Source organism: Anarrhichthys ocellatus, unplaced genomic scaffold (genome assembly GCF_004355925.1).
Source record: "Anarrhichthys ocellatus isolate YVR2014 unplaced genomic scaffold, GSC_Weel_1.0 scaffold31, whole genome shotgun sequence".
Taxonomy (NCBI): domain Eukaryota; kingdom Metazoa; phylum Chordata; class Actinopteri; order Perciformes; family Anarhichadidae; genus Anarrhichthys; species Anarrhichthys ocellatus.
In genome coordinates, this window is record NW_022280061.1 from 1447492 (window position 1) to 1468613 (window position 21122).

General features: G+C 41.2%; 2 protein-coding genes across 3 annotated transcripts in view; both read right to left on the reverse strand.

The window, feature by feature from the left end:
- Positions 1-1341: 1341 nt before the first annotated feature.
- adra2a (adrenoceptor alpha 2A) lies at positions 1342-3835 on the reverse strand. Its single transcript, XM_031864733.1, has 2 exons — positions 3584-3835; positions 1342-3406 (listed from the first exon to the last, which is right to left on the reverse strand). Exon 2 carries the CDS (start codon positions 3199-3201, stop codon positions 1933-1935), a length of 1269 nt encoding a protein of 422 aa, XP_031720593.1. The 5' UTR covers positions 3202-3406; positions 3584-3835; the 3' UTR covers positions 1342-1932.
- A 9819-nt stretch (positions 3836-13654) lies between these two features.
- The window catches only part of shoc2 (SHOC2 leucine rich repeat scaffold protein), a 10259-nt gene continuing 2791 nt past the window's right edge, over positions 13655-21122 (reverse strand). For both annotated transcript variants that reach the window (XM_031864764.1, XM_031864763.1), the window contains exons 2-9: positions 18814-19889; positions 18563-18700; positions 18331-18461; positions 17687-17875; positions 16770-16892; positions 16323-16460; positions 15615-15732; positions 13655-14619 (exon numbers count right to left, since the gene is read on the reverse strand). In XM_031864764.1, the coding sequence (XP_031720624.1) occupies positions 14411-14619; positions 15615-15732; positions 16323-16460; positions 16770-16892; positions 17687-17875; positions 18331-18461; positions 18563-18700; positions 18814-19516 (1749 nt within the window). In that variant the 5' untranslated portion in view covers positions 19517-19889 and the 3' untranslated portion in view covers positions 13655-14410. The remainder of the gene's footprint in view (positions 14620-15614; positions 15733-16322; positions 16461-16769; positions 16893-17686; positions 17876-18330; positions 18462-18562; positions 18701-18813; positions 19890-21122) is intronic.

Below are 21122 nucleotides of genomic sequence, written 5' to 3' on the forward strand. Positions count from 1 at the left end.
TAACTTTAAAGACCCTAAGAGTAGAAAAACAAAAGTGTGGACATCAGGGCTCTGTCAGCTCCTAATGTTTAGAGAAAGTGTTCCAGAATCTTTTTTTCCCCTCGTAATCTTCCACAACACTGAACGTGGAGCATCGGCACAACCACAAGCTTCTCTGTCCAGTGGGAGCTCACCCCGTGAGTTTATATGCACTGCAAACGCACGCATGCACATTCTCACACACTCCCTCTTTCTCACAGACTCAAACACTTACACATGTGAACACGCTGGGAAACACTGAATGCCAGCATGCACCAGGCTCTGTTGGACGAAATGAATGATATACTGAGAGAAGAGAGAGACTCTTAGGAGAACCATTTAGCTTTCTGAGGATAGCGCTGTTCACCTGCCTTCCTGACTGTCAAAAGGAATGCATTTACTGACACTCCCTCCGCTGGGAGAAGCTCTATTTTCTGTATTCGCCGCACAAATGATAGTCGCTCCTTTGTTTTATTCACCCATTCTCCTAGACTTGAGCAGAGAGAGAGCGAGAGAGCAGTCGGATCAGGTTCTGGTTTGACAAGCTCCATGTCTTCTTAACGACGCATACCGTGGTAACACAAAGCAGCAAATGAACCGTTACTTCTCCACTTCCCATGCCTCGCATTGCAACTGTATTTAGCATTCACAATTGATTTAGAAACGGCCTCTGAGAGCAAACACTCACTTTTAAGATTCAAAAAGATATAACATGTAATTCAATTTTTTGGGAATCTGACATCTCAGAATGAAGACCTCCGTCATTAATCCGAGAACCAAAGAACATTTATACATATTCCATTCAGAACTGAGCTCCTTGTTAATCTCTAGCAAAGGTCAGATTCAACAGACCATTCGCTGCACAAGAGGACTCATGGGTCCAAACGTTTTCACACCTTCACATGGACCACTGCAGCTTTGCATTTTGGGAACTCTCCCTTAACACCAGCTCACGTTCTGAATGCAAATTCAGACTCAAATGTTTTCTACAACAGACTCTATTTCTGCCTTTCCGCATATCTTTGCCTTCATAGTGTGTGTGTGTATGTGTGTGTGTGTGTGTGTGTGTGTGTACACGTGTATGTTTTTACCGAGTTTTACCTTCATTGTAGGGATGTAGTAAATCTGGTAACACAGTCACATTGTGGGGACAATGCGCGTCCCCATAACGTAAACCATTACATTTTAGGGTGAAGACTTGGTTTAAGGTCAGGGTAAGGGTTATATATAATTTATATATATATATATATATATATGGTAAGTCAATTTAATGTCCCCAAAAGTCATGAAAAGACTGTTTTTACTATGTGTGTGTGTGTGTAACCACGCAGTCCAACATACAATGAGATATTGTCACTAACTTGATGCTTTAAAGCTGATGCTGTAGAGCCTTGAGACCAGTTCAGGAAATTGATTTTATTCTTTAAAGAGCCAGCCTTCTTCCCACACTTCATCATATTCATCATCATTATCATCGTCATCATGATGATCATTGTAATTGTCATCATCATCCTAACCCCCGTCACCATCATTTTGGTCATATTATACAAAATGGCAATACTGTATCCAGAACAACGGAAAAATAGACAAATATTCAGACAGGTCAATTTGCACAACATACTGTCTTAAAGTACAACACCTAGCATGACTTCACTATGTTTGTTTCATTTATAAAAATAATAATACAATTTAAAATAAAAACATGGTTTCACTGTGGTGTTGTGTTATAGACTCTCTGTGGTGTTGCGGTGGATGTTTTGAAAAGATGCTGCACGTAAAGCTCATCCTGGGAAAACCTTTTCAAGCAGTTACACCGAGAGCGTACAAGCCACTGACCCATGCGCAATGGTCTATGTATTTTATATTTTATGTACAATATAGTAAAAAAAAGTATGTACATAAAGATAGAGTCCATCATACATATCTTCTAGTGTCCCTCTTGCACAGTATCTTTTTGAACGACCTCCTGAAGTCATTGTTGAAGATGGTGTAAATGATGGGGTTCAGCGCACTGTTGCAGTAGCCAAACCAGAAGAAGAACTTGAACAGGGTGTCGGGCACCGGGCAGGACTCGCACAGCGTCATCAGCATGTATGTAAAGAAAAAGGGAAACCAGCAGATGACAAACACACCAATGACCACGGCCAGGACGAAGGTGAAGCGTTTCTCCCGGTTCTGTCGACCCTTCCAGCGGCTGCCCTTGGTGCTTGATGTCCTCTTCTGGACGCCGTCATCCCCCGGTTTGATTTGGCTCAGTTTGGTTTTCCCCTTGGCCATTTTCTTTTTGATCGAGCAGGGATTGTTCACTTTGTGGTCAGAGGAGGATGACTCTTCAAGGTCCACCCCGTTGACCTCGCCCTTCTCCTCATCGGCTCCTTCTTCTCCTCCCACTCCCTCCTTCAGCTCGATGTCCTGCTCGCCATTCAGCTTCTCGTGGCAGAGGCGCTCCTCGGTGCCACTTGCACCCACGCCGTTCTCCTTCTGGTTGGCGGCAGCAACAGTCGCCGTCTTTGGCATCTCCTTCCGCTTCCTGTCTCCCGGCGGCGCCCGTGTCCTCTTCTTGGCGATCTGGTAGATCCGCACGTAAACCAGGACCATGATGACGCAGGGGAGGAAGAAGGAGCCGATGCAGGAGGAGATGACGTACCACTTGTCATTATTGATCTTACACACAGGCTCCTCCTCGCTGTTTTCTTTCTCCATGGTGATAAGAGGCGGGAAGGAGATAACCGCCGCAATGACCCACACGATGACGATGATGCACTTGATGCGTCGCGGCGTCCTCTTCAGGTTGTACTGGATGGCCTGTGTGATGGACCAGTAGCGGTCTAAGCTGATGGCACAGAGGTGGGCGATGGAGGCGGTGCAGAAAAGAACATCAAGCGCCAGGTATATCTCACACCACACCTCACCAAAGTACCAGTATCCCATGAGCTCATTGGCCAAGGAAAAAGGCATCACGAGGGTAGCAACCAAAATGTCTGCCGACGCCAAAGACACCAAGAATAAGTTCTGTGGAGCCCTCAGGGCCCGGCTTGTAAACACAGCTATGACCACCAGCACGTTGCCAAACACTGTCAGCGAGATCATGATTCCCACCAGCACAGTGAGCGGCAGTGAGATCCGGAGGCTGTACGGGGCCACGTCTGGAAGAGTCTGATTGGTCTCGTTGTCAAACCCCATTGGAGTAGATTGGCCCACTTCCTATGTGAGTTCCCCTGAGGTTAACAAATATCATCACCAGGAAGGACAGAGCTAGTAACTCACAGCAGGGCTGTGAAGGGAAGGAACTGAATCACTCCTCTGAGGCTTTCCCGGATTTTTCTCTTTCATCGTGTACAACCTCTTTGAGGGGAAGCGCTTATCGTTTATAAGGCTGTCAATTCATCTGAAAATATGAGGCAACAAGAGGAAAAATCAGATAGCTTCAACGCTATTTACACTTTTAAATCAATTATGACATAATTTACATTATTACAACTATAATTAGCTGAAGCAGTATATCAGCTCTTTTCCCTGAATAGCATTTTTTTTAAATGGCATATAAAGTACGAAATTATATTACCTGAGCAAGAAAGCGGTGGCACAACCTCTCTCGTGCCAGAGACGCACGGGCATGAAAAAAGCTGTCAGTGGGTAACTTCTTTAAACAGATCAATAGGAAGCAAATACGATCCATGAGGCGGATCAAGCGTGAAGTCTTCCCTCCGTGTCTCCTCTCGACACAATGGTCCCTGTGCTGCATCTAGTGGTGCTCAGTCGCGGACCTAATAGAGCGCTAATCATGTTATCCCGGGCGCCGCCGTGCTGCTGTCTGTGTGCGGGTCCTCTCTTCTCAGTGTTAACCAGTGCGCCACTCCCTCTCTTTATAGCCCGCACGCTGCAAAAAGTGTTCCGCTCACTGTGCGTTCACAGAGTGTCAACATGGACAGACATGTGGGTCTAACAACACCAAACACTAATGCGCTTGTATAGTAGTGAAGGAATTGCAGGACGAAAACGCCATCAAAATGAATCATCACCAGCAAGGAAAAGAAAAGTATTACACGTGGACATACATAGGCTATAGGTACAGGTGTTGAATACAGGTACACATGCCACCACATGCCATTGACACCATACGTATTCAGGTGAGTGGTCAACTCTGAAGTTTTAGTATTTGTTGTTAAAATGGTCTGCATTAGAGTGTTTCTGTTATTGTGTCCCCCCCCCCCTATACATACTTCTGTCGTAATGCATATAGACTAAGTAAATACATAATAAAAGGGCAACTTAGTGATCGAGACAAGTTTATTTATGAGGTAAAAATTAATGGAAACCAAACAAAAATAAAACACCAGTAGAATAAAATACTAAAACATAAACAAAACAAAGTTACAGTGCAGTAAAATTCTAATAAATAATTAAATAAAAGTGCATTAAAGGTATTCATCTTTAAAAGAGAAATGCAGGGGTTTTATTTTTGATTTGAGAGAGGATACAGTAGAGAGAAGTGTTTATGATAATGAATGATAATTAACACTCGCCTTCAATTTCATTTTCCATAAAAAGTGTGTTTGTTGACAAACAACTCTGCCAAAATGTGCTGGATTACACTGAGATGTCAGCATCTTCTTGATTTGTTTGTTAAACTATTATTATTTGGCATTTCTGAAACTGAGCTGAAAACAATAAAACACAAATTCAAAGACTCAAAAAATAGACAATAGTTAAAGAGTAAACTACAGGACCTGTTGGGGCAGATATTTTTTGCAGTGCAGGTACTATACTCCGTTGCTAAGCAGCAGCCAGAGCCACACCACGTGGATGTAAAGAGAGGTCCTTTATTTCTTTGTCTAAACTTTATTTATTTATTCAGACTCAGACTGATTCTCAGACCTGTAGATGATTTGGCCAAAGGAAACTTCTGATCGTGTACTTTGGTGTTTACAGATCTGACCTGGGAGCAGTGATACAGGTGCACGATATTATTCATCCACACTTTACTGAGGTCTGAGTTTTTAAAATAAGTGCCCTTTTTGGGGAGATTTTAATCTTCCCACAGTGTGTTGTGGCGTTTAAAACTGCTTTAAATGTGCAGTATAGACGACATTGTGTTTGAACAGACCAAGAGGAGCCGGGTTCAACTGTAACATTTTTGTTTACAATATAGATTTCATCATTTTAAATGCATTTCCAGAGCAAACGTTTAAAGTTTCTAAAGTGTGTTTTATTTTATTCAGTGTAACAATTGGAGACAGTTTTAACAAGGCAAATATTTAACATTATCTGACACCTCATGTCATTTGCCCAGTGCTGTTTCACTGGATGATATTTAACTGTCAAAATTATATTTGTTTTTCATGTCCATGAAAAACGAGATCCATCTTGTTTACTTTCTCGACAGGCTTAAGGCTTGTAGGTGATGGCAGCAGACATGGAACGGTTCACGTAAGTTTACTCTTAAAAACAAGTTCATTGGTTGGTTTTGTTGGTTAATACTTATTTTAGATAAATATGAAATAAACCAGCAGTATGTGAGACAATATGTTGTCATTTATATTAGTTTTTACAAAACAGAGATGTAAAACTTGCTCACAAATATGATATAATAGTTTAATAGTTACTGCTATTCATAAATATGTTTAGTATCACCTGAAACTAAGTGTTTTGTTATCTGAGCCGTTTATATCTACACAGGGAGCTTGTTCTCTTCACTAAGTCAGCCATGTTACAGTAAAAACGCTGACTCTAGCGAGAGCCTTTCCCTTTATTATGCTCCCTTTGTAACGTGTTCTCCGTCACGCTTGGAAAAGGAAGGTTGAGTGTCAGCGCCCAATCCCTGCCAGCTGCTCGATTCATTTTGCGTGTGCGGGCGTGTCTACCCAGTATGCCTTGCAGGTAGACCCGCCCATACTCTACCCTCTGATTGGCTACTGGCTGCTAAATGGTACAATTAGCCTAAGGTGCTAACAGGCGCTACTTGACCACTTGACGGGCCCGGGTTGAGCAGTTCAGCCTCAAGGGAGGCTTACCAGTCTGACTTTTATTTTTTATTTTTATTTTTTACAATTTTCGTATGCTATTTTATCATGAACTTCAGGTACCTATGGTGAGAGGCGGGGTATTGAGTTGTATGCAATCTGCAACTTCACAGCTAGATGTCACTTATTCCGACGCACTGCTCCTTTAACTCATGAAGAGGTTCCGTTTTATCCCAACTAACGTCAGTGTCAGCCATGATAGAAAGCAATTTTAGTTTCAGCGAGATACCAAAGTTGCTTTGAAATTACAATTGCAAATACTCACACAACACTGCAAAAAGTAGAGAACATGCAAATACTAAATTAAAAAGTCCTTCCTGTCACGTTTATGAACATATGAACTTATGAACATAACTGATTGTTATTTTGCATCATTTCCGCAAATCAAGAAAAAGAAACAACATTTCTTCAGATTTCATCCGTCGGGGGATTTATCATTTTCCAAAGTCCCAGAGTCTTCCTGGAACTGGAACCCCTTCTTACCACAAAAGCTCTGACTCACCGTCACACAATTCAATGCACTGTTTGTGGTCTTCTTTGGTAAATTTAAAATCACTCTGGGAGAGCTGCTTGGAGAAAGAAATCCCTGAGTAACTGTGGGAGGCTGTGGTGTCCTGGACATGGTGGACGCGACTTAGTGTCGCGTCCACTGGATTAAAGTGCTTTCTAATTTTTTTAATGATGTAAAATCAATCTATTCAAATCCTGCTACTCTTACACACATTTTCGTCATGGTCCAACCTTATACATTCTCAAAAAAAAATTCTGACCTACCATTTTTTCATACAATATGTTTTTTTTAGGCATTACATTTGTTATGACGTACTATATCATGATATTTTTCTGACACTACTAACAGTCTGGCTCTGTTTCCAGAGGCCCTCTGATTTTTTTTGGCATCATATCTTTTGAGTTGCCTCCTCATCCTTATCTGCGTTTGGGTCCAAACCTGTTACTCAGGAACAAGTGCCCAGGAAACTAATACAAATGGAGGACTGGACATGGACAGAGCAGAGGACCACAGGCTGAAGGCCCCGGTGGCTGGACAGGGGCGGAGCATGAGACCCCAGGCGGATGGTCTGGGAGCAGGGCAGAGGCAGAGAAGGGAACGCAGGCAGACGGCCCAGGAGCAGGGCAGAACGTCTCCGGAGGGAAACCAGGAGGGAGGGCCACGGAGACGGGAACATGGACATGTTCACAGGACCACACTAGAACTCGGGCATGGAGTCTTGAGGTCACAGGGGGGCAGTAAGCAGCTGATGACCCAGCTGTAGAACAAAGACAGAACGGTAACTTGTGATTGCTGCTGCTCTGCAGGAGCTGGTGATTGCTGCACTGGAAATGACTGGAAACGAAACAAGGAACAGGTGTCAGATCGCCAAACCTTGAGGCTTGAGGCTGACGGGCTAACAAACTGGATGCTAGCAAGCCGAAAGGTTTCCTTGAAGCTTCAGGGCCAGGCGGATTCCCAGTAATGCTTTTGGGGCAGGAGCGAGCTTCGAACAGGCAGGCTGCAGATTTAGAAATAAAAGTCACTTTCAATAATATTAGAATGACTCATTTATGACTTAATAATTAATGAAAGGAAGGCGCTCCATATGAACCAGATCCGTGTGGTAGAGCACCACGAATGAACCCGGGGTTGTGGCCCACGTAATGGGCCTTGGGTTTTCTGCATCTCCAGAGAGGAAGTGACGGGAGAGAGATGGGAGGGGGAGTAGAGAGACGGGCTGTGAAAGGCGAGCAGAGAAACCATGACAGCGCGGTCCACGCAGGCTAATGGAAACCATATCCTTCTTCCTGTTTTCTTGTGCATTAACAGCAGAGAGGTTTCCCCATCTACCCATATAGTACGACTCTTTTAAGACTTTCTTTGACATGGCATATTATGACTTTTTCGGGACTTTTTCAACATACTATGACTTTTTTATAAATTGTATGAGATACTATACTAATAATTTGTTATGACCTTTTTCAACATGCTATACTATGATTTGTAATGATTTTTTTAGACATTATATAGATATTAAACTTTTTTTCGAGACGCTACATTATGAGTACTATACTATTACTTTTTTTGCCATACCATAGTATGACTCTTATGACTATTTTTGACATACTACACTGTGAATCTTTTGACATATATTATGACTTTTTATCTTTTTTTTTCAACATACAATACTATAACTTTTTCATAACTTTTATCACTTGCAATACTGTCTTTTTTATGACTTTTTTCCACATACTAGACCCTGACTTTTTGAAGATTTTTTTCAACATACTATATTATGATTTTTTCATGACTTTTTTTGATATTATATTATTTGGCATACTACACTATGACTTTTTCCTGATTTATTTTCCTGACGTGCTATACTTTTTTCAACATATATATCGACTGACTTTTTAAGACACCTGGTTGACTTTTTTGTTGACTGGCTTTTTATGACTTTTTTGACAAGCTAGACTTCTTCATTTATTTTTTCAAAAAATATACTCGGATTTTTTTACTTACTATACAATGACTGTATAATCTTTTTTTTTTTAATCAAGCATTACCTCAATTTTTCATACTTGTTAGTGTGCGTGTGGCTTCCCATTGGCTGTGTGAGTATGACATGCACCTGAGCATGACTGGACTGAGCAACATCGCTCACAGCTGTTCCTGCGGAAACCAAATCATCACAACCGACCCCCGTTCTCCCCCATTGATCTGGCCTTTCAAATAACTGACAGAAATTCATTCTTGAAAAAATATAGCTTTATGGCTGGTCTGATTGACATCCATTGGGCAATTGCCTAAGTATCGCGTGAGAGGCTTTAAAACTGAGTGACTATTCAAAGCGCTCACCTCAGTGCTCATATCAGCCTGATAATCCCGTTTTTCTGTGTTGGTAAAATAACATCGCCCGTTGCAGCCACAGGGCTGACTCACTGACTTCTGTTGGGTAAACAGCTGTTTTGTCGTGGCGCTTGTTGTTGCATAAGGGTGCAGACTAAGCGCAAGGATACACTGACACCTGTCGTCTCGCAAGAGCTTTCCCCTTTTAGGAGGATGACGCCGTGGGAAAATGTTTAAAGTGGTAAAGTTAGAGGATGAAGAATGTGAGGTCAGAGCGCTCAGGGTCTGTTTTAACGTAACCACTTTGGTTTTTTTACAGGTGATTTCGAGCCCCTTTTAGGCGACAGGGCGCAGACAAACAGGTGGGGAAATTCATCCGCAGCTCCACACATTTTCACCGAAACGAAGCAGGATGATAGACTTCATTTGCCTGACAGAAGTGACTTTCAGATGGTCGTGTTACAGAAATACAGACGGCTTTGATCATATTAAGACTTTAATTCACCAGCAGGGGGCGGTGTTGACCTGGAGCAGAGACTCACAGCTCGGGCCTCTGACATAGAAACACTGGAATACGATCTTATGTTTTTGTAACCAAAATAATCAATCGCAACAATAAATTCAGTTGATGTAATTAAAACGTGAGGACAGCGAGCCCTGAATTTCTCTGTATCTTTCAATAATTTCTCTGAGAATTTGGACAAAAAGCTTTGATGATATTGTCTTCACTCTGTCAGCAATACTCCCTCAAAAGCAAAAAAAGACAAATACCAAAGACAAATTCTTAATTGATACAATCTTGGTTAAAGTTTAAAAAGAAAAGATCTTATTCATTGAATATCAACTTAACTTATTTTAAATCTCTCTCAAAATATTATTGGTACTTGTGAACCTGTGTGTTTTAAAACTACAAAGCATAATATATTCTTTTCAGATAACTTTTTACTGAAACATAGGAGAGTAACACATCATAAATTTGTAAATATGTATCGGTTTATTACAGTTAAAAAGATGTATGTACATACAGATCATCACCACACGGTCATTTTCACTCATTTGCAGAGTAGTACTCTGCAGCTCGTTGGTTTCAGGGCAACTGTCTTACAATGGGGCGGCATTACGTTTGTCATTTACAACCAAACACACAAACTGTTTCCTCATTTCATTTGCCAAATAATACTTAGTAAAGGCATGTAACCAAAATAAAACAGAAGGATGCTTAGTAAAACAAACTGGGGTTGAATTGTTCGTCCAAATCCAAGTTCCTGCTGCCAACACACAGCTTTGTATGTACACGGGTAGAAACACCTCAGACTGGAGCTTGGTCAGTGTGGTTAGCAATGAAGACTCACATAGAGGTAGTCATGTCTGCATCTGCTCGTCCAGTCAGGAGACAACTGACCCAAACACTTTGCTTTCAACATCTGCTCAATCCGTGGACCCAGACCCCTTTACTGACATGAAAGAAAGGAAAGAAGGAAAGCGATTATCTGTCATAAAGGTTTTGCTTGGTGCGCATAAGGCAGTCAAGTAAATGTATGGAGATACTATAGCAGGGGTGTGTGCGGGTGAGATCCAGGTAGGGGAAAGAGCCGGCAGCTACACATTAAAAGGGCCTTTCCACCAAAAGTGATTTGGTCCAATTACGAAAAGTGGACATTTATGTCGTTATGTGCTCTGAAGATGAACGTGTGTTCCTACAACATCGACCTGAACTTTCTAAAAAGTTTGATGTTTCTGAAAACTGCAGATTCTACATATAGATGTGGTAAAAGTTCAATCAGACTATTCAAGTTGATGTCACATAATTGTACTGCCTCTGATCTTGTAATATTATCGCTCAAACCTGATATTACTTTTGAAATATATGAAGAAAAACATAGTCATTTCTACTGAAAAAGCTCTGCCGTTGCAGAATAAAAATGCAAGTCAGTTTTGGTGGAATTCCCCTTTAATGCCAAAGACGAGTGAGACGCAAGCTAATGCGTAGCAAAATGGCATTATCTTCCATTGCACTGTCTTTATGTAAAACTCATCACATTACAGATTTTGTAATACTGAGTTTACTGTAACGTCAGATCACTGTACAGAGTAAAAGGAAAAATAAGACGGAAAGAAACTAGACCCAAATTTACATTGTAACGACCAGTTGCTTGTCATCAAGTACAGTCAGTGGCCATAGACACAAGGAATAGCCAAACAAACACATAAAAAAGATCATTAAGGCTGCTTGTCAATGTAGATTAAGTAGGATAAGCATTGCCACACAATGCTTCGATACTCTTTGCAATATACAAAAAGGGAGCATTTGCAGATACACCAAATAGCCACTAAATCCAAGTCCTCTATGCAAAGAAACGCCCAATTCTGACCCAGACAAATCATGTCCAATATGTGTTCAACATGCTTGTTTCCTGTACAAAATAACCAGGCAAGAAAAAGACAAGTTGTATGATCCAGAATAAAAAGCAAAAAAAAAAGGAGCGAAATAACGTTGATTCTGCGATGCTCTCCACTGCCGAAAATCACAGACGATATAAAAATAAACACCAATTATACTCCAATTATTTTTTGGATGCACCAGTATGCAATACGTCGTCATCATTTTTGATCCAACAAGTCACACGTTTGGCTGAGCTCGTCAGTCGGTGACCTCCATCTCCCTCCACAGCATATTGAAACTACATTCCAGGATGTGATAAATGCTCTCTGGTCCATGAGCCCCCCCCCCCCAGTCCAGTTTCTGCCCCGCCTCCCATCATCCTCTGCATCTTTATACATCGGCATTCTCAATCTTGCAAAATGGCACATGAACAAAACAACTAAAAACAAGAGAGACCGAATGTAAAAATGGGTCACAGCGCTGTCGCTGCACACCTAATGCACGTCTCACTTTTGAGTACTCGTTGAAGGCATTTTTCACACAATTGTTTACAGCTAAAAGTAAATACACAAAAAAAAGAAAACTTCCAAAGCTTTTATAGAAAACCCAGGAATGCAATGCCTCCGGTGTGTTTGTTGAGCGTGAACACACAAAGCCCTTTCTACAATTCTTTTTTTTTTTGTCTTTTTCCGACAGTCTTGTACTGTAACTGCGTTAAGCTCATATATGCACCGTGTTGTGTCGTCTCATCGTGTCCAAACGATTTGATCTGTGAGGAAACCACCAGGCCTGACGCCTAATCGTAAAGGTCAGTGGATTTGTCCCTCGTCGGGTTTTTCGAGTTAAGTCCGCATCAGTGTTGGGAGTGGATCGTTTCCTGCCCCCCCCACCATCTTGTACAGCATATGTTTCAGTCCACGAAAAGCAGCAACAGGTTCTGCTGGTAAATTAGAAGCAGCGTACATCGTTCCCCCCACCCCCCCACAGGTAAGCTGTGGCACTCGAACCACAGCCCACTAAAACACACCAAGCTGCTGCTGCAAAAAAGTAGACCCACGCTTTTCAATACAAAAGAGAATCATGATTGAATATAGAGCTGGGATGCAACACATTTTGAAGAAGAAAAAAAAAAAAAAAAAGTTTGGTTTGATTACATTTTGTCTGGATTTTTAATGTACAGTCACTTGAAATAATACTAACTGAATACACATTTCATCATTTAGAAAAAAGAAAACACTTAATGTAAATTTGATTTAAAATGAGCAGTGCTGATCTGAGCTGCAATAAGCCACTTCACTTGCAAATAAGAAAGCAGGATATGGGAGCCTTGAGACGTCTCGCGGCCACACAGACCGTCCTACGGTTCAGGAGAGCGAGTTCCTTTGAATTAAGATCGACAGGATGAAACCAGAGAAAGTAACAAGTATATTCTGAGCCCGCTAAGCTCAACATTTAGATTTAATATATTCAAATTTACATGATAAACGGCTTGTTTAACGATAAAATACTTAATGAAACAAAATGCCCCCCATTCAAAATAACCAATGAGAGGCTACGGTGCGTTTTTCTAGAGGATGCCAAAGTAAGTTTTTTTTTAAAAGTGCATAAGAGCAGCAGCAGCATTGCTGGGACAGTGTGGGACAAATGGAGAGATAGATATAGATATAGATATATATATAGATATATCTATATATATATATATACACATTTTAAAAAGTATCTAAATAAAGGGAACATTTTCCATCATGTAATTAAGATTCTTAGGAAACCCGGTCAAAAACAAAAACAAATACCAACAATTAAACCAAAAACGGAAGTGTTACCTGTCGATTTATTACCAAACCTCACTCGAAGCTCTTATACACTCACCACTCGCTCCAGATTACGTCTTTTTAAAAATGCTTGATATGTTGGTCAATGATCCGTTGAATGACAGCTCTGCAGCCCAACACTGAAGATAAGATCAAACCAGTAAACAGAACTAGAATTGCACTCAAGGCAACCACCAGGATTCGTATACATTTATAAAAACATCTCATTTATCCCATCACCTGTGCAGGTTTGACTGTTTTCCTTTGTGTCACACAAAAGCAATATTTGGGGGGGGGGGGGGGGGTTCACCTCCCCTTTCTTTTTTGGAAAAAATCCCACTTTGTTTTTTTTTTTTTTTTTTTAAATCATGTGTGATTGGCATTTCTCATATGTATACATTACTAGCTCAATGTTTACCAACTACTGCTGCTATTTGTTAAAAAGATCTTATTTTACAACTGATATCGCTCGATTTAACAGATTAATGCAACGGCAAAAAAAACAAAAAAAACAAAAAAAAAACACTACAAATTAGAAAAACTTAAAAACAGCAGAAATAATAAAAAAAAAAAAGAATTTTTGAAATAATTTATATCTTTGTATTCGGACAATTGTGTTTAGAAATGAACCACTGGATCACTCTAAACATAGGCACAGTATTTAAACATAAAAAGGTAAAAAAAAGAAAGTATAAACAAGCCATCGTTGGACCTTTGTTCTCTACGGTCAATGAGCAGTGAACAGACGTGATCGCGAGCAAAGGAGACGTTAAAAGAAATGAATATCAAAAGAAAACACAACAAGATGACAAAGTTAAAATCACGCCAGCAGCAGTAAATGTGAAGTTCCAAAGACTTTTTTTTTGTTTGTTTTTGCATACAATTGTATCCTTGCTCACATAATAGATGCTTTTAATTACTGTAAATATATTGGCAATGGGAGTACGGTTTATATGGTTAAAAGACTTGCCACTTAGCTCACAGTTACTCAATATATAGAACTTTATATATCTTCAGTTTTGGCAAAGAGATGGAAATATTTTTTTTTTCTCTTGTATGATTCAGAATGAAACATGAGTGGGGTGGCTGGGGTCCTAAAATGACCGTGATAAACTCTGGAGTAACACAGAAGTCAAATCTCCAATGATTCGCCTCCTTTCTATCTAAGGATGGCAAAAGAAACATTTCCCTACTCCTCCTCCTCCTCGCCCCCGACACTGATTGTGGCGAGTCTGTTTTCTTTACAGTGTATGATACACGTAATGGGGGCGGGCAGGCGAGAGGGTTCAGAGCGAGTGGAGTCGAGCAGGACTGGGACTGAGCTGCTCTTGGCTCAGACCATGGCACGGTACGGTCCCTGCATCTTGAGGAACTGGATGATGAAGGAGGGGCCTCCCGCGACAATCTGGGGCGGCAGGTGGCTGAGGGGACAGTTCTCGATGCTCATGATGGACAGCTTGCTGCAGAGGGCCAGCTCGAACGGTAGGCTGTGCAGGTTGGGATTGTCGTTGAGGTACAGTTCCTCCAGGTTCTCCAGCGTACCTGAGGACAGACACCAGCTACTGTTAGTGGAGGCATGCACTGAAGAAGTCAACCAAGGAACCGGGGACTCAAGTAATAAGCCTCCGGGCGATACATTAGGATTGGTCGACTGGTTGGTACTGCTCCAGCTGTAGCTGCTGCTGTTGTGCATCTTATGGCGGCGGATATTTAAAAAAGTTTTTTTTTTGGGGTTGACGAAAGCCTTATAATATGCCCGGCACCACTCTTGTTACGGTGAATCGAAGCTGGAAATCAAACGAGAGCGAGACGTAGCGTCCGGTCGTCCAATCCAGACGGACTCCGTCTCCCATAATGCCTTCTGCCCGCCTGTCAGCAAACAGACTTAATGTATAAGGGCTGTATCAAATGTATAGCAAAGCTACATATTGAGGTTTCGAATGAAGCTTTTAATGCCCGTCGTCATATTTTTTTTAAACACATTACATTGTTGGTTCTAATGGCAACCGTAACACCACAAAGCCACGGGTATAATTCCATTCTGGGTCCAGTCTGAACACTCTAAAAATACATCCGCCATCGGCTTCTTCTTCCTTAATCTCTGACTCAACTCTTCACCTCACCAGTGCAGCCACGCTGGACCAATCGCTCGGAGGAAGGGTCAGAGGTGGGACGCACCGTTAAGCTCTTAAATCCTAACGCTCGAGTTTAGCTTTCATCGAGGAAACAATGTTACACTTTGAATTCAAAAAGCTACAACTAATTTGTAAAATTGTATTTTTTTTTTTTTTTTTTTGAAGTGGCACCAACTCTTCAAATATTTTTGATAACACAAATAAAAATAGATGACACTTGTGCCCCTTTCTAAAATACCAATTAGATGTACATGTGCACATCGTCACCACAGAATACTGAGTTGTTTGTGTGTGCCCCCCCCCCCCATCACTGCAGGACAGTTTGAGCAGTAAAGTAACCTGAACGGATTAGCCGAGCATGCTACTGATCTTCGTGGCTGCAGGCTCGAGGGAGGTACTTACCGATCTCCTCTGGGAGGTGTTGCAGCAGGTTCTCCCCCAAACCAAGATGAGTCAGGTTGGTGAGGTGGCCGATGCCTCTGGGTAACGTGGTCAGCTGATTGTTTGTCAACACCAATTTCTAATGAAAGAGTAAGAACACAGTTTATAATGCGCTCTAAAAGGTTTGTTGAAATGAGAAGAGTATTTACCAATCGTATCATATAATTACAATCAAGCCATTCATCACCCAGTTTTATCCAACAACTGTGGGTGGTTGTCTAACTGGTAGACGGCATATTACATGTTCCTTTCTTTGTATATAGCCATGGATTGGACTGTCTTTGTGTTTGCTGTAATGACTTTACATCAGTTTGAGTATCTTTCAACCCACTAACTAGGATTGGGTATTGTTTTGATACCAATTGTGATTTTGTTTACTGATTCAGGTTCATCATTCTAATTACTGGTCCGTTGCTCCAGCAAGAAAGCCAGCCAAGTTACATGAAAAGCAAAAATCCATCTTCATCAACAGCAACATTAGAGACGTGCATCGCCATCGCTGGAGGAGGAGCCAAAATCAGCTGTTTTTTTAATCCACTTAAAGGCCTCATCAGCCATGAACTGATGATGAGCCTTTCCCCATTACAACAGATGCAGAAGAAACACGACATCATTCTGTGATCTCTAGTACAAGTGTGAAGGAGAGAACTGCACTTCTGGAAAACTCACCTGTACATCTTTCAGATAAGCAATTTCATTCGGTAGACATTCCAATTTGTTTTCCTCCAAGTCGAGCTCCCGTAGCTTTCTCAGATTTCCAATACCATGTGGTAACTTCTTGAGAAGATTATTGGACAGCACCAACACCTGTGAAGACAGTGACAGTCTGGCATCATGACACAGCATGAAAACAAACTGAGCTGCTCGACTAATATTCATGTTTAACAATAGTTAAAACACCTCTTGAAAAAAGTGTATTATACATTTCAGCTATATTTGTGGAGCCAAATCTTACTTTCTTACTACTGCAGGTTTAACATAACATGAGTTAAGAGTTGCTAAATAAAGATCTCTATTCCTAAGGACTGCCTACACAAAAAAAAAAAATATATATACAATTTATGTAACGAGACTTCTTCAATAAACTCAGTGGGTTCTGCATTTGCAAACACTCACCTCCAGAGAGACTAAACCACAGACGTCCTCTGGGATCTTTGTCAGCTGATTGGTTGCCAGGTTGAGCTCCACCATGCTGGTCCATGTGCCAAAGTCCAACGGCAGAGATGTTAACTGGTTGTCCTGAAGAAGACAATGGCAGACATACCCTCATTAGCAGAATCAGTGACAATCCAGAGTCAACACAAGGATAGTGCTGTTCAAGAGTAGACCAGTGCACTGCGGCAGCTCTTTTACGTCGCACTAGAAATACATGTTTCCAGTGGAGATCCAAACTGCATCCAGCATGGACATCCAGCATGGACAGACAGCATGGACAGACAGCATGCGGTTCATGTCTGGCTTCATGCCAATACAAACTTCAACAGAGTCCGCCTTAGTTCTGAACAACGGTTGAGATAAATATGAGCAAATAAGCGTTTTTTCTCTACGTAGTTCCACTCTACGGTGTAGAATTTAAGCATTTAACACGTACTGTGAGATGCTGCTACCTGTGTGTTACATGTAAATGCAGTATTTCCTGCACTTCTTCCCACTGTGACAGTTACAATGCACAACGCTTAAGACCTACAAGGCAATGGATTTAACACCTCAGATTTACATTCCTCACATTGTGTTCACTAAGTTGTTAAGATTTTAAATTATATTTCTCATGTGCATAATTATTGTTCCTGACACAGTATAGCGTAGGTATGACAAGAAGGTCTAATTCAATCTCACATGTTCCCAAAGGATTTTTTTTAATTTTTTTTTTACATGTGACAGCAAGATGTGAAACAAGAATATAAATAAATAAATGATGATTGGTGAAAATTCATGATCGTTTCTACTTCGTTTAGAAATTTTAAGAATCTGCTGACTTTGGGATTTACCTCACTAATTTCACAGACAAACATGCATATATAATATATATATACCTTCATGTTAAGCTTGCTCAACACTTTGGCCCTGGAGAAGATGCCGAAGGGGATCTTGTTGATGCGGTTGTGCTCCATGTTGAGGGAATAGATGGTTGAGAACTGGGACGGTCCGCCCACAGGGTACGACTGGAAGCAGTTCCTCGCCAATGTTAGACTAGTCAGGTTGACCAAACTCGACAGTAGGCCCTGGTCAAGCACAGCAAATGGTAAATTAACTTGTATATTGATTTTTTTACAGACTAACCATTGACACCCAATGCACAATGGCCTTTCAGAAGAGCAAATTTGTGCGTAAATGATCTTCCTGACCATTTTCACTGCCATTTAGATACCAAAGAGGACTCGTAATTGACTGTAAACTAATACCTTCATATTCATAGAGTACTTTACTGCCTGTATACACAAGTATAGTAAAGAAGTCAAGTAGTAAATGTGATATAAAGAAACAAAGATATTTAAGAACTCCTGATTCAAAAGCATATAAAAACTAAATGACCGGCTTTGTAAAATCCTCAGACGAGGTAATAGTGCTGTTATCAGTCAACTATTAGTGACAGTCATGTTTGAAAAACTCAGAGGTGCACGACCATACACCGCTACAACTTGCATTTTAAATGTATATTTTATATGTTTCCACTCACCTCTGGCAACACCGAAATGTTGTTGTTTTCAAGGTTTAGCTCCTCCAGTTCTCGACATTTGGCTAATGATCTGGGGATGGCTGACAATCTATTGTATCGCAGACCTAAGCGATTTATGCTTGCCAGGTTGCCTAAAATGACAAAAGAAAAAACGTATCTAGAGTTGTATTTTTTTTTTTACCTTAACAACACAAGAACTTTGCTTCCGAGTCCTAAAATATAAATGAACTACCTATAGTCTCTGGGAGGTCCAAGAGCTCATTGTGCTGCAGGTCGAGGTTGGTTATCTGTGTGCAATTCCCAATCTCCTTCGGTAGGTGTTCCAACTGGTTATGGGCAACATCCAGAGTGATGAGGTTGCATAGCTCCCCTGCAGAAAGATGCACACCAAACTCAGATATTTAGCCAATTCAAGATTAAAGCACTTTCAGTCACCCACCCTCTGCTGTACTGAAGACATGCATTCATGCAGCTCTTATTCACCTATCTCCGCGGGCAGCTGTTTAATCTTGTTCTCGCGAATGCTGAGCATAGTGAGCTTGGAGAGGTTCCGGATGTCCTTCTCCACTGTTGTGATGCGGTTGAAGCGCAGGTACAGCGTGGTGAGAGATGTCAGCCGGTACACAACGGCCGGTATCTCTCTCAGCTTGTTGTGCCGGAGGTCGAGCATTCGAAGCTTCTTAAGAGAGTCCAGGGAGTCGGGCAAACTGGTCAGGGAGTTCTCGCTCATGGCCAAAGTGACCAGGCCCGATAGGCAACCCAGCTCGGCTGGCAGGCTCTGCAGCTTGTTGCTGTATAAGTAGAGTTCGGCCAGCTGCGTCAGCTCCTTAATGGAGGTGGGCAAGATGTGAATGGACCGTTTGGATAGGTCCAGTCTCATTGAGTTCTCCTCCCGGCACTTGTTGAGCTCTTTGATCACCTCGGCGTTGCTGGACTTCTTGCGCGTACCTGCTGCCGGGTTTGGCCGCTTTATCGTGTTATCAACGGAGAAGGCCACACCCGGTGTTGAGCTGCTGGTGTCCTTCTTTCCTTCTTTGGCATCTTTCCCTTTGGTCTTCGTTTCTTTGCCACCATCCTTGACTAAGCCGGCTAGAGCCCTGGCCTCCTTTTCCCTTTCTTTCCCCGCTGGACCACCTTTGGGGTCCTTTTCTTTCGAATCTTTTTCTTTGCCTAAAGTACTACTCATGTCGACGTTATCGAGCCTCCTGCAGAGTTGCTCATGGGAGTCTCTCTTGTCAGGTTACTTATTCAGGAAAAAAGGGACAGTCAGCCAAGGAGGCTTTTAAAGAAAACATCCCCGTACAGGCCCACACATTTATGATTATCCTGGAAATAAAGGCCCTGTGATCCAATGTTTTTTTGAGATACTTTAGATACTTTGTTCCTTTGTTAAAATGCCATGGGAGAAAAAAATCCTTTGCAGTAGCTGGACTGTGGCACCCATGGGCCACATGCTTTAGTGTTTGAACTGCATACAATCCCAGGACCTTCGGATACAAGTTATTTCAGGGTGCAAAGGTCATCAAGGTTTTTTTTTTTTTAAATCCCTCGAAGGTTTGCTGTTGGGGAAAAGAAAAATAAATTTAGTTTGCGTTTACAATTTCATTTTCACCTTTAATAAACATCCTCAGCATTTTAAATTCAACAGTTGAGAGGTCGGTTTCTGGTGTACGTATTTGTCACCGGTTCTATAATTTCAGACTATTGATAACATGTTCCTTCGGCTCATCCTTTATCATTTTCTGCCAATTTTCAAAGAGAAATAAACTGATCACTTCCAAAAGGGAACAAAAGGAACTGAACACATTTATTTTCTGTCCTCGTGCATCCAAAATGTATTATGATTCTCACTAAAAGACACTGCTCACCACAGTTTATAGTAAACAGGGTCTGCTTGTAGGGAACACCGATCAAAATAAGCTTCCACTGTTAGAAAATGAAGAGGAAATTGAGAAAAAAAAAAGAAAGTAAATCAGCTGCCTATAATGCATCAGATACCCCCATATAAACACTGGCAATATTAATAAAAACAATAAATCCTGTGTATTCCAGAATATATCACTTTATTGTTGCGATTCATTTATATAATATAAAATGACAGTGTGATTCAAAGCACTTAAATGCACAAACATTTTAATATTTAGGTGGAAATTGCATAGATTTGACACTGTTGAAAATGTTTGGTGAATAAAGTGACCATCCATCATCATCACAACTAGGGTTGAAAAGGTGTGAGATGGTACGATAAACATCTCAGGAAATGTCTAGGGGTTCACACCATCATGATTATTGTTGTTGTTATTATGATCAGTTGCAATGATCCTGAAACGTTAGCAGCAGCAAATGCTCTGGATATGCTAACCATCAATTTTATTTGACTGTGATACCAGTCAAAAACAAAGAACTTAACATTGTCTGCTGAATCGGAATCGCTCCAAACATGTTTTGATGGAATAGTTTTGGCTAGGTTAAGCCCAAGTCTTTTCCGATCTGATGCGTGTTTGCTTTGGTAGGCAGCATTCAAACATTCCCCACTTCACTTCATTTAAAAAAACGGTACTGCACAGCAAAGACAACGAGCGTAAGAAATCAAACAGCTTTAAGCAGTTTCAAATACTTAAGACCGACATAGTGCAGCAGTAAGTGATGCATGCAGAGACACACCATAGGCAATTTCCTCATTTTTGTCTATTTCAGCAACATTCTGCAGGTGAACCACAAATTTAACAAACTGCTTTTGGTTGAAAATGTTTTCATACTAGAGAAAAAAAAAAAAAAAAAAAAAAAAAAAA

What these genes read in the sequence shown, in the direction of transcription:
- adra2a (XM_031864733.1), bottom strand. Translation starts at nt 3,201, where the DNA reads ATGGGGTTTGACAACGAGACCAATCAGACTCTTCCAGACGTGGCCCCG.